This window comes from Vidua chalybeata, chromosome 3, assembly GCF_026979565.1.
Source record: "Vidua chalybeata isolate OUT-0048 chromosome 3, bVidCha1 merged haplotype, whole genome shotgun sequence".
Taxonomy (NCBI): domain Eukaryota; kingdom Metazoa; phylum Chordata; class Aves; order Passeriformes; family Viduidae; genus Vidua; species Vidua chalybeata.
Genome location: NC_071532.1, coordinates 18709579 through 18723989, shown reverse-complemented (window position 1 = coordinate 18723989; position 14411 = coordinate 18709579). Strand labels below are relative to the sequence as shown.

Genomic DNA, 14411 nt, shown 5'->3' with positions numbered 1-14411 from the left:
AAAATGCCCTGGTCGCTTAATCCAATCATTTCAATATCTGTGTTATTTAATAAATCTTAAACTGCTTTGGCAGGGCAGTCCACTTTCCAAGTGAGAAATGCAAATAGCACACCACTAAATCCTCCAAATACATTGCAACAAAGGTCGTAATGAGGGAAGGATGTGACTGAGGCAGAGAAGCAAATGCTGTATAACCTAAACAGCTTCTGGAAATATATGAGGGACAGTGTTGAAGGATGCCATTCCCCCAAGAATGAAGGAACAGTAACAATTTAGCAGAATCTCAAACATTCAAGTGCAGGATTACAACTATCTGCCGATTTTAGTAGGTTTTTTGTTTGTTTGGGTTCTATGTAGTCTCCTTGGGAACGTGCAGCCGTGTGCCAACTGAGATCCTGTAAAGTCATGAGGAAATAATGTTACAGTTATAATGCCCTCAACAGTCTCAGCTTCTTAAGTTATGCAAGTAAGAGTAGTACAACTGTTTTTCAAAGAAAGGAAATACTTTGTTTTGTCTACAAAAAAAAAAAACTCTATAGGAAGACATGAAAAATTTAAATATTCTAAGAAAACTCTAAACATTTGGCAAAAAAATTAGTTGACAGAACTAATTAATGTTATTCTAGTTTAAGTAAAATTGTATTATTTTTACTGTGGTGAGATTATGGACATCTTTCTCTTACATATGCATACACATGTAACTGTAGCTACCACATATAAGAAAGAGTATTATGACAGAAAATGCATTTAGTTGTCATAAATCAAAATCTATACCAAATCATCAAAAATATCACGCTGATGCACATGAATGGTAATAAGTGTTTCAAATTTCACTCTCTCAAACTTGGAAAGATCCTGTGTGGTCTGGCCAATCAATGTATTCAGAATATCCAGAAATCTAGCATTGGTTACATCCATGATTTTTTTGTCATCCTTAGCATTGCGTAGAGCTTCTTCTCCATCACGTGTCCACAATATTTGAATTCCCAGTAACCCAACCTAAAAATATAATACATGAAAAATATACAAACCAATTATTTGTTGAACTCTAGCTGTGTTACAGAAAGCTTAGTTATAATATAAATGATGAATTATGGTGTAGACAGTTCCAAAATATCACTATATCCAACATGAATCTATCCCACCAGGACACCTTGCCTGAATTAATTGGCTCTGCTGAACAACCTGCTGAGAAAGCAGTTTAAAATTTTACAAAAATTTGTCATGTAGTGAGATACACTCAAACTAAGGACTAGTGTCAATTTCCCTTCTAATCCTTTAGAGGACTCCAGTAATACATACCTAAAGTGGCTCTGGAGGGAAAAGACCTTCTGAAAGTTTTCCATTGCCAATTTGTAACTAATTAAAGAACATTAAATTGCTGTAAATTTTCACTGAACATGGGATGGCTTGCCTTCTAACATTCTGTCATGCCCAGAGTACCACCTAGAGCACATTGAACTACAAGTTATTTTGCTTCCAAATAAATCTAAAGAGTTATAGAATGTTGTACATAAATTACTGTTTCAGTTTGGTTATGATTTACAATACCCACAACAAAAAATGACAGACAATCTCTGTATCCCTTTATTACCCACATTTCCATATACACAAAGCCCTAAAAATTTTACTAAACATCTCTTTCTACTTTTCTGCCTCCCTGTAACCGTAGTGAGTTCATGGTTACAAGTTTGTGTAGAGTCTAAAAAAGATTAATTTTAGAATGACCAATTAGTCAATGGAAAACAAAGAATAAATAAAATAAGTATTTGGACGTGACTACTTCATGCTATCTATAACAGCAATTTCTGAGCCAGGAATAAGGCAGTTTGAAGAAAACATTTCATTTGTCAGTATTTTGCCCAAATTCTTCTCTCTTCTGTAACACAGCTTTTCTTTGTAAGAATTCCTTGGCCAAACTCTTCCAACACAATTTTCTGAGCATAGGAACCTAGCAAGATGTGAGAAAAGGTCTTTGCACATGATAGTAAAGCTGCATCAAAACGTCTGATATGAAACAAGACAGTCCATATTTGTTTAAGGCAGTGAAAATTTTCAAATAAACACTGCTGAGACAATACCCAATCACATCATAAATACAGCTTTAGGATAATTCTATTAAATATTTAAATGTATTGATTAAAAAAAATAGCAACATACTAGCTAGTTTTAATATCTGCAGAATTTTTATTAAAAATTACACCCAGAACTGTACCAGTCAGCAAATTACAGATTCAGAATTTATACAGGGTGGGTAACAGTTCAATAATTTTTAATGAAATTTATGAATTATCAGTAAGATGGAGGAGTTTCTAGAATCCCTCAACATAGCTTTGTACTAGGACTGCATTATCATAGTGACAAATATATGAACTATGAGGTAAATCTTGAAAATTATGAGATAAATAATCATAATCATAGCTCTTGCAATCTTAAATTATGAGAGAAATCAGTCTGCATATGCAATTTTATTTGCATCTGAAAGGGATTAAAAATCGATTACAGAAAATATAAGCTCTACTTTACATTCTCCAAGAGAACTGAAAAAAAACTAAATTGAAAGCAGATGGCAAGAAAAATATTATACTATATACTGGGTATCAAAATCAAAGTGATTTAGGATTACCTTCTACTGACCAGATCATTCCCCCTGTTTCCTCTATGAAAACTTCCTCATACAGGCAATCCCATGTGCTCTTTACCTTCCACCTGCCCCCAGATCCGACCCAGACTGCAGACACCCATCCACATCTCATATTCTTACCTGTGCTGGGAATTGATTAAGAAAATTCAACAACTGATATCCTGGGTCACTAATTTGGTAAAATGCTGCCCTAATTATGCCATGCAATGACTTCTGCTGCATTTGCAATAAAATCTTCAACCAAATTTCCACTGGTCCTTTTGCAATCACTGGAGTGTCCAACTGTAAAATAATGAAAGTAAATGTATAAAATAGAACATATTTACCAACATTTGGATCAAGAATATGAGTTACTACATAGTTATTAAATTTCTATTCATGACAGCTACAGATTTTACTTTAATTCATATCCAAACAATTTATTAATGAAGACATATTCTAGTCTTGTTAACAATCCTTGAAATATTTATTTGTAATTAACAATAATTCACCTAATACATCTTATATGTTCAATAATAAAATTATCTATTAATGCTTCTAGAAAAAAAAATCAGATAATTACTGAAATTTTTTCTCCTTCTCTTGATATGACTGCCAGTATGCGATCATAATCCTTTGGGTGAAACTCTACTTCATTTATGTTGTCAGATATAGAAGTCAGATGTGGCTGTAAGAATAATTCAGGAGTTATTAAATGTAAATATTTAGTATTAGCAAACAGAAAAAAAAAACCCTCAAGGTTATCCTGCAAAATTCATCTGAACCTACATATGAATTTCTGGCCATCTGTAGGTAACAATTACAGAAATGGTTGTGTAGAGTTTTATCTCTGTCTACTGTATTTTTACAGTTTGCAGAGATGATCTAGCAGAGATCAACTGGCTTATCTCAGTCAACCCTCAGTAACAGTCCAGACTAGCTGGATGAATTTTACAACAAGTAAAGCAGGAAAGCCTCACAATGTCCTTTTATTAGTTTAGTTGGGAAAGAAACCACCAGCAGATCACTTGATCAAACCATGTTCTAGTATTCTGAATTCTGAAGATTGTTTTGAATTACAGGTATCCATTTCACACTTTTTTAAAGAGTTAAGAGCAAGAAACCAAATTTTTTTTTCAAGTAAATTTTATAAAAAGAAAATTTTTGCATCCCATTTTATTAAATGCCTCTCTGTGTTCTAATTTTTTTTTGGAAGTAGAAAAAAATCATTAAGTTCATACCTGGATTGTATGAGAATCACTTGCTTGTCCAAGAATTTCAACAAGTGCAGGATCAGAAATAAAAAAGAATCTTGGAAACAGTAGTCTTTTCTTCTCTAAATATCTTTAAAATTGAACAAGATTTTTATTAAACCATTTCAGGTTGTAATTTTTTCTATATAGGGGTGTAAGTAAGACTGAAATACAATTAATCCTTTATACAAATTATTTACAATATAGTAAAGCAGTAAACATCAAACAATTCATACCCTGTAAGTGATTTCTGACATACTTCCAACTGTTCATGTAAATAAGGGAGAAGTTGCTCCATAGTATCATCTCCAACACAGCAGGCAACTACATTTGCGTTTTCATGAGCTCGTTGCATTATTTTAACCCATGATTTGTCAATATTCTGAAAACGCTTTGCTTCCTATATATAGAAAAACCAAAGCATAATCTGTTGAAAATTATTGCACAGAAAGCTTTTAGTACACTATATTAGGCAAGCATTATAAAACTTACCTGGGGTAACTCTTTTGCAATATCTCCTGCTACAAAAACAGCTTCAAGATAAATCCAGAGGTTCTGCACAACCAGCCATTCTTCAATTATGCGTGAAGAGTTGCTTAGTTTAGAAACCCAGCTCTGAATTTGCTTTTTAAATGCCATATTGTATCTAAAAGTGGAGAGGAGTATAAACTATTTAATTCTAAATAAAGCTATTATAAAATAAATATTTACAATTGTGAAAAAAACCCAAACCCAGAACAAACTCACTCTTGTTTCACTTAGAACAAGAACAACATTATGGAAAGATTTTAGCAGATTCGTTACATTCAAGTATTTTGAGATGAAAGTTGTCTTAATTGAATATGCATTGAAGTCTTTCTTATAAGGAGGTTTTTCATCAGACCTTGTAATATTTTGCTTCATTAAAAAACATTTCATTCAAATTCACTGTTAATTTAGCTCAATAATAGTATTGTTACTATTGCAGTGTATTTCTGAAAATGCCATACATGAACAATGCCAAGTACCTATTGGACAGCAGAGAATCCAGAATCATTAAACTGTCCTCCATCAATACCATCATTTCTGCTGATTCAGTTCCCTTTAACAGTAACTCTCCTCTTGCTTTGAACTGTGCAAAGCTCAGATTTTGGGCTCCCCAGGTTTCAGTTACTTGATTCAGTTTGGCTTCTATATCCTTTTCCTTCATAGCAGATATGCATATATCCTGCAAAGAAAGAACCCCTTTTTAGACTCTCCAGTCTTGTGAAATGAATTTCCTAATACTGCACATCCAGTCATAGAATATTAAAAAATGCAGATATCACACTACTAATGTTACTCACTCAAATTATTTGTATGGATACCTAAAAAAAAAGCACTTTTGGAAATGGATGGATATGTATTTTCTGTGGCTTCACATTTTGTTATTTCTATGTAAAAAAGATTTTTGGATCATAATTTCCACAAGGCTGAGGAGGGGTAGTGATTAGACTCATCACCAGATGAACTCTGACTCTTACCACATTTCAGTTTATAGAATCACAAAATCTAAGAATAGTTTAATTTGGGAAGGCCAAGTCCAACATTCTATTCAAATCAGAGTTTAATTAAAAATTAAGCTGATCACCTTTGAATGCTTCCATATAGATCAAGTATAGATATAATAAGTTTTTGCATATGTATTTACCATATGAAAAATGGAAACTCCACTGAGTTTTCACAAGTTATATGGGGTTGTTTTTTTTGAAGCTGTGTGGTGCAAAATAAGCCAGAATAATTAAAATATTATTTCTAATAATTTAGAAAAAGTCTTAATATTAAATATTTTTAAGCATGAAGCCCTCATCTAAAATTTCTGATTTATCTACAAAACCATAAAGGAACAACAGAGGTAAAAAATTAGGTGACCATGACCATTTAAAGTTTTGTTCGAGGATTTTTTCCTGCTTAAAAAGAGCTAAGAAAATCATAAAAAATAATGGCAGGAGGAATGTGAAGAGATTATCTAAAAATAAGGGTCTAGAGATTCCAGCTGTTACCTCTACAATTGCTCACACAGATAAGAGCTTCTAAATAAAACACAGATTGTTTTAAACCAGTGTGGTTTGATTGAGAGTCAAGGACTTTAATGAAATAATTATTTTTAAAGAGAGTAACTGTTTTATAAGCAATCACATTAATTTTGCTGACAACAGAAAAGGAACAAGGAGGGGAAAAACATAAGTGCCTACCTCAATATCTTCTTTATTTTGAAGAATTGGTGCTTCCATGATGTTTCGAAGGCAAAAAGTCTCAGATTCTACATCAAAATGATATCCTGTTGTTTCAGAAATACGATCCCAGTGTCTTTGCTTCATTGCTTTGTCAGACATCATTTCCAGCAAAGAACAACACTCAATAAAATCCTCAATTCTTTTCTTGAGATCTGAAAATGCTTGCCAGTGGTGGAGGCCTTTAGGTAGTCTACGGCACCTGCAGTTAAATTAAAGTGATACAGTAGTATATGTTCCTTCTATGAAAATAAAAGTGTTTAAACAAGTGTTTAAACAAGGAGAAATGAAGTGTATTGTATTAAGGTCAACATTTTCTATGTCAGCTAGCCTACCTGTTTAGGAAAAACTAATACAAATGCCCTACTTAAAAATCATAATATTTAATAGTCTCAAACACTGGTATTTTCCCTCCAAATAAAGAAAATAAAAAATATTGTACTTTCTGTTAAAACATAGTTATCTCCTGCTTATCATCAGAAACTCTTTATTGGAAAAGAAAAAACTAATAAAAATATTAGTTAAATTATTTAAATTTCACATATTAAATCATTGTAGAAATATAATATTTACTTCAATTCAATAGACATGGCACTTTTTAACATACTAGTTTGGAGACAGACATGAAAATGAGATAAACATGACTGTCTCCTCCATTTTTTGTTAGTGGTTCTGAAACCATTCATGAATGAAAACTACATATTACTAGTGTGGAAAAATACCTGAGAACAGTTAAAGAAATATCCACCTCTTTGACCACACTTTTAAAGAGCCAACACACCAAGAACCGAGCAGATGACCTACCACAGGAATACCCTGCTGCAAATGATAAAGTATATCCTTATCAGGAAAAACAATAAATCCTTGGTTTTGCATCCATTAACACTTATTCCTCTACCTCCCACTGATATGATTTCATGTTCCCAGTAATCAAGAACAATACAGCAGAATGTGCGTGGCTTAGGGCTACGTCAAGGCTGGGTGGTTGTCAGTATGTTCATGTTGGTTAGCTCCCCGCTTGATGTCAAATTGGATGTTTAACACCTGCCTGCCTTTCTCTGAGGGAGAAAGAATTTTGTGCTCATTATTCTTGGATGCAAAATTTAAAACCAATGGGCTAATTGAAGAACTTGGCTTTTACTAATAAAATTTCAGCCCTCCTAACCTTTTGACTGGTTTGGCTAATGAGATCGGCACTTCAAGTGATCACATGCCCTTCAGTTATCAAAGCTTCAGGTAAAAGGCTGCTTAACTAGAAGTATGGTATTAATTCATTACTTCTTGAATAATCTTATTGTTTACAACAAACCTTATTCATGGAGGTTTCAATATATATATCAATGGCTTTGCTGAAATCACCTAAATCTTAATGCACTTAACATCTGTTACTATTCATTCGTTAAACATACCTGGTTTGATAATCCATAAGTTCATTACTGATTTTTTCAATATCTATCTCTGTCCAAAGTATGTCATAGTAACCATTGATAGTGCTTATTACAGTATCATATAATCCATACAATTTCTGAAGCAAGCCTAACTCCTTCCTGGGAAAAAAGAAGCAATTATGCCAATAATTTCAATCAGCTCTCTGGATATCTCACAGTATTGAAATTCATGATATATGAAATAATAATACAAAAAATAGAGGTAGACAGAGTATGTTTCCTAATGTAGAAAAGAATACTTAATCAAAAAGAATCCACAAAAAACAGCAGATAGTTGGTACTAAGGACCTAACATCCACACTAAACGTATTTGGAGGAAGTTTTGCTTTTGCTTAGTTCTCTAAAACCCCTGTTAGTCCAAAAGAAACCTAGATTATATTCCCTGAGCTGGCTCTGCAGTGCAAAGCAGAGCATGGCAGGTGGAAACAAACTGTCAATTTACTTAGATGCACTCTCTGAATCTGAACTAAAACTCTGATCTAAAACCAGACAGAAACAGTGCGATCCTCTTCTCGTGTGATTCATCATCAAACTATTGAAATGGCTGGAGCAAAAACTAGAATCTGATCGTCATTGGTACAGCTGCTCAAAAAATTCAGACTTTCATAAAAGCCGTAGTTAAATTTTTCTTATATCGCAATAGAATGACCTTTCCTTACATTTTCTTCCTCACTTTCTACCATATCTTAATATATAAATATATTTTAAAATTTCTATTTAGGTCTAGAACAGGGCATATTGCTGCTTTATGTAGTATTTATATACAGTAAAATCATCTGGTATCATTCTGTTATAATAATAAATAAGTAATTTTTTCAAAATTAACAAATTCAATATTAACAAATTAGAATTAACAAATTCATTAGAATATTTAAAATTTTGTCTATTTATTTATTTATTTATTCAAGGTAATGGAAAACTTGCATATTTTAATATTTCTGCCTTTGGTGTAAGCCTAAGACTTTCTAACATACTTAATAACATACTTAAGGCAACCATATTTCCACAGTTACCTGACTTTATGCAGAATGTCATACTCTGTGACAGGCAATCCAAACAACCGTTCACCAGACGAGTACGTGATAAACTTTCTCCACAGCTCATCAAAGTTACCCTGATTAAGTTGTGTTTCATAGAGACCAAATGAAAATATAAGTTTATAAGTTTTAACTTAAAATTGTCAAAATAAAATCATTAAACTGTTTCAAACTTCTATTAAGTCTATTAGAAGTATATGTAAAATATCTGAAAATATTTTTGATCTAAATAAATATATAGCTTGAAGAAAAACACCAGAGTGCCAAAGAACACAATTACTTTCAAAGTATAACTGCTGTCCAAAAGAATATGATCACCATAGAAAAATGGAAAGAAGAATGATTTTTGCAACTAGTATCCAAAAGTACAGAGCATTCTCTTGGCAAAATAAGAAACACAGCATATTTAACCAGAATCATTCAATTTTCACTACATATTAGAAGTATTAGAAGGACTAAGGACTTTCTGTCAGTCATTCAGTTCACAAACTCTGAATTTACTTTATGCAATCTATACAATATGTTAGACTGATAAAAGTACTATTCAAGTTACTATAACTTGCAGAAAAAAGAAGGATTAAAACTAGAGAAAATAATGCTCCTGGACCTATGAATTAAGATTCATAACAAAGAAATAACAAGTTGAAAGACAATTATCTAATGAAAAATGTGATCTTTGAAAGATTACAAAATTGGCTCATGACTGCTTTGCAACCTGGCCTATTTTCAGCCATTATCAAGGTGTCATAATTGACTCTTCCCTATTCTACTGCTTTTATTACTTCAAATTGATAATTTCTCCTCACAAAATATGAAGAGTGAAGAAAAGTTACAGATCAATCAATCAGTCCTTCCACATTAAGGAAAACATTGTGTGAGAGAAACTATAGATAACATAATATTATAAGGAACACCCAAATTATAATTTGGTAAATTTGCTATGATAAGCAAGAGCAGTTTTAATTATTTAGTTGCAAATTCAACAGTTTACTTTCTTACCTGAAAGATCTGCAGCCTCTTACTGGCTTCCTGAGGTGGAATGCTTGGAACCATAGGCCCTTCCTATCAAATAAGCAATTAACCAAAATGGAATACTAATTCTCAAAGTGACTGAAAACCACTCTATATTTACAGGCCATTACAGAATACATATTTTTATTAGTCAAACTCCAATCATGTCATGTAACCTGGTAATTCAGTATTTACAGTGGTAAATCTAAGAAGAGGTAACTTCTATGGAATTGAAAATTCCTTACCTTAAATAAACTTAATAAGATTAGACTCTAACTTTTCATACTTCCTTATTTTGCTGAAAATAACAAAACCCAGACAGTGGTCCTTTTTAACGCTGATGTGTGTGCAAAGATGCCACAACATGTACTACAGTTTAATTAATACAGTAAATTAATTTGTAATTTATAATCACAATTTCATTACAAGTTGCATCAGCAGTGCTTCTTTTCTTTCTTTATAGAGTTCTGTGCACTGCTATTTCTTCATACTGAAAAGTTTGACCTATAGTGATAACTGCTTAGCAACCATGGCATCTAACATCAGTAGCTGAGCAGAATAAAATTCTGGCACCCAACTCCTGCAAACCAAAATAGTACTAAAATAATTTACCGTTTCATATGCTGTTTCAAAGTGTGATACATCCTCCTGAAAAACTGCAACTGCTTCTAGCAATTCACTCTTAAACTTGGGCTGAACTTCAACCAACTCATCTTGAACTGCAATCTGACATGGAAAAGATTAAAATAAAAGTTATTTCTATAAGAATCAGGAACAGATATTTGAGTTAGTTTTAAATCAATTTTTTTTAATAAAACATCTCAAATTTTGGAACAAAAGTTGATTATTTGAAGCTAAATACATCCCCCCCCCCTTTATGGTGCTATATGTTCAATTTTTGAGAGGAAAGGTGAGGGATAAACCAAACCACCTCAATCAAAAACCATAACAAAATCTTGGATTGGCCTTTAAAGGAATCTGTTTCATTACTAGGGGGTGGTGGAACAAGATCCTATTATCTTTCTTTCCTCCCTCCAAAAAACCTCAAACCCCAAGCTAATAGAGTCATCTTCCTCACACAGGGCTCAGCCTTCTCTTTTACAAATTTATTTTTCTTTGACCAACATTTTGAGAGAAATAACCAAGAGCTGCACAAAAATGTAAAATGTACTCTTGAGTGGTTTCCTGAGTGATTAATCTGTGGAAGAGGATGCAACTTAATCAATTCAACAAAATATCTATATATTTCCATCTAAAAACCTTCATTACATAAAATACTCAATAAACAGATTTTTTGAGGGATAAGACTGTCCTAAATCATAAAGCTGAATGTACAACCTCTGCTTAGGGGTAAGGGCACTGGTAGAGTATGCACTTCTTAGAAAAATGTAACTTAACGGTAATAAACTCCCTGATCAGACAAGAATGACACAAAAACTGGAAATGAAGGAGAGCAGAAACAGCATTTTCTTGCAGGTTTTATACATATATCTCAAAACTACAATAATATTTAAATATCAAAGTTATCTATAAAAATGAAATTAGAAAATGAACATACTAATAGAAGATAAAGGCACTACTGCACAACTGATGTCAAGAGTGAGAAGTCAGAGACAATGTACAATTGGTCTCACACTCTCATTTATAACCTGAAGAAATTCACATATTTTCCACAAATGGAAAAGAACATCATTTTATGTACTTACAGCTTGGGTTTTTAATTTATTAAAAGCATATCTCATTGAATCAACACCATCTGATTCCTCTTTTGTAATTTCCACATTAAATGCATTTAAAATGCCATAGGCTTCCTAGATGAAAAAAAAAAACCAAAAATCTTAGGAATATATTATAAGTTCATTTGAGGAAACATAGACCAAATCTATAAAAAAACATTTCAAAGAAAATCTGTTCTTATATTTTAGGCATAACTGTTTTGTTTTGTTTTGTTTTTTAATAAGAATGAGGAATGAAGAACTAGGGAAAAACAGCAAAAACTTCAAAGATGCGTCAGATGAAACACTAGGAAAACATATACAAACACCATAGATTTAATATCAGAAAATATAAAATTTTATCATGTTAATGGTATTATATTCCAATTATCTACATTCCACCTGAATGCAGATTTTGATTAATTTTCCCTAACTCTGAATAACTGTGCACATTAAGTTACACATCTATAAATATTTTGCCATATCATCCGTAAAACCTTTTTTTCTAAGTTTGCTGAACTGTCAAATATATGGATATGTATCTGCAATGGAATGAACTTTTCTTATCGTTTGTTCTCATCTGCAATTTATTTGCTTACCTTCTGCTTTATGATCCTCCTCCTACACACATTGCATTATTTAAAAATAATTTCATTTTCACATTTTATTCATAATTTGCCAGACTCACTCCAGTATGTCCCTGTCTGTCTTGTAATGGGAAGCCCAGCACTGGACAGAGCACTCCAGATAAATCTCATCCTAGAGCAGAGGGAATCACACTGCTGGCAATACAGCAGTGAAATACAACGTGCTGGCAATACAGCTTGTAAAAGGCCCAGGAGACCCTTAAACCCCTTTGTTGCAAGGGCACTTCTCTGGCTTATGTTCACTTTGCTGCACTTTCAAAAAAGAACTTAGTTCTTTTACTGCAAAGCTGATTTTTACCCGGCTTGCACTGGTGTCTAGGGTTATTCATCTCCTCGAGAAAAAGGATCTAAGGGTGACTTGTTAACATGACTAGCCCAACCAACATTGACAGAACTCATTATATTAATCTAGAAAGGAAGTAAATGGTCATTATATATGTGAAATGTAAGTAGTTTGGGAAAGATCATTATTTTAAATATTCATCTTAAAGTGGCAGAAGCATGATGATAATAATAATATGCTAATACTTAATATTTTTTAATATCTTTTATTTATTTACAAAGTTTGCATTATTTCCTACACATGTAAAACCTAGCAAGTAGACAGTGCTGAACTCAGTTCCTCTTGCTTGCTTTATTTAACGGCTATGAATATGATTATCATATCCTGAAGACAGACTAATAACATTTAGTAGATGTGAATTTTACTTTAAATGTTTAAATTATTGTTCAGGTTCTTCTACTTGATGTAAGGCTAAGACTTTCTAACATACTTGATACACTCTTAAGAAGGCAGCTGTATTTCCACAGTTTACCTCTACATAATTTATTATTTGTTCTATTAAGCTGACTGTCTCAGAGAGTGATAGTAAACCAAGTACTTATAATGAGCTTGTTTTAGCTTCTTTCAGTTTTTTTTTCTTATAGAAAAAACCAAAAGAATGTTGCCAGTTTTTGACTGCATACCATGATGTGTGGTTTAATGAATATTCTCTGGATTATATTTCAAGGGGTTAGATGATCAAGATGTTTGTTTACACACACAGAAAAATTAAGAGGATTAAGGCTAACGAAAAGCAAAAGGGAGCATAGTGCTCTCTTGTCTTGTGTTCTCATCTTCTTATTTCTGCATGTTGTCTCCTAGATTGTTTATATATTATAATTTCAGATAGAAATTTTTTCTGTTTTGTATCAATACAGAGTCTATTAAATTATCTGTCATAATTTATAATATAAAAAAACAAAAATAATATTTTGTTTCCCATCTGCAGCCTAGTTCCTTCAAGACAGTGAACTTGCTTTTAGAGTTCAAAGTTTATCTTATCCTGTGACACTTATTTTTTATATATATATATATATATATATATATATATAATTAATAATAAGAGTAATATTTTTCCAATATAACAAATTAAAAGTCATCTTACTTCAATAGGTCCCATAGAGATGTCTATATCTGATCTCTTTTCTTGAATGGCAGATAAAGCTTCCATTGCTAATCTGACATCATCTAAGTCAATCAGAGGTCGAGCCAATTTGTTTAGGTAATCATTTATGAACGACATCATGTCTAGCAATTTCGCTTTATATTCCTCATTTAAATAATGACAGAGGACCATCTTCCAGGAATTGGCTTCAATGGTTAAAGCTTTTTTCAGTGGTCCTTGTTTTAAAAAACAATAAAATAAAAAAAAATACTTAATTCAAATCTTAATTTTTTTTCTTTAAAAAGCCCACATCATCACATATGGTTCTTTACCAGCAATTAGATAACAGCAGACAAGCAATTCCATTACAGCATTTTAAAATTTTCAAAACTATTTCAACTATAATTAAATATATTTCTGTTGTTTTATTGGGTACTATGGTATCTGTAAAACATATTGGTAAGCTTACCTAGTGGAGCACATAGAGAAGATGAAGAAAGAACAAAATGCCTACTTATTAATGTGGATTTTCAGAGGATATCTTTGATATACATTAACCAGATGTATTAAGATCAGTGGTATTTAAATGCTTTATACCCACTGAGGAAATGGTATCTTGGGATTTCAAAATTTGGACTTGGAATAGTTCACAGCTAAAACTGTAAGGTGACACCTCATGTCATACGCACTTAATACATAATCACAAACCAACACTGAAGAGACAGAAGAGTCAAGAATTCAAATTGATATTCAGAAAAATATTAGGATTTTATTAGGCAGCATTTTGTACTCTAGCAAAAGAACGCAAAATATACTAAGAGCATAAAACAGCTCACAAAACAAATTTTGCAGCAGATATAGATTCTCCTTTAATAATGTGTCTATTAACATTAAAGAGATGATTCATGAAGCCCAGGGATAATTCAAGAAAATCACCACACCCTTCCAGAAATTAAAATCTGTAAATCACAATAAATCAGTTCCCAAATCTAACTGGG

The 14411-nt window shown here is 32.2% G+C and overlaps 1 protein-coding gene across 1 annotated transcript in view; it reads right to left on the bottom strand.

The window, feature by feature from the left end:
* Positions 1 to 14411, bottom strand: part of DNAH8 (dynein axonemal heavy chain 8) — a 118876-nt gene that overhangs the window by 66732 nt on the left and 37733 nt on the right. Inside the window, exons 29-42 of the mRNA XM_053938593.1 lie at positions 13414 to 13649; positions 11331 to 11435; positions 10237 to 10350; positions 9613 to 9675; positions 8590 to 8690; positions 7538 to 7675; positions 6090 to 6330; positions 4884 to 5083; positions 4369 to 4522; positions 4113 to 4276; positions 3865 to 3967; positions 3207 to 3311; positions 2765 to 2926; positions 775 to 999 (exon numbers count right to left, since the gene is read on the bottom strand). Of these exons, the coding sequence (XP_053794568.1) occupies positions 775 to 999; positions 2765 to 2926; positions 3207 to 3311; positions 3865 to 3967; positions 4113 to 4276; positions 4369 to 4522; positions 4884 to 5083; positions 6090 to 6330; positions 7538 to 7675; positions 8590 to 8690; positions 9613 to 9675; positions 10237 to 10350; positions 11331 to 11435; positions 13414 to 13649 (2111 nt within the window). The remainder of the gene's footprint in view (positions 1 to 774; positions 1000 to 2764; positions 2927 to 3206; positions 3312 to 3864; positions 3968 to 4112; positions 4277 to 4368; positions 4523 to 4883; positions 5084 to 6089; positions 6331 to 7537; positions 7676 to 8589; positions 8691 to 9612; positions 9676 to 10236; positions 10351 to 11330; positions 11436 to 13413; positions 13650 to 14411) is intronic.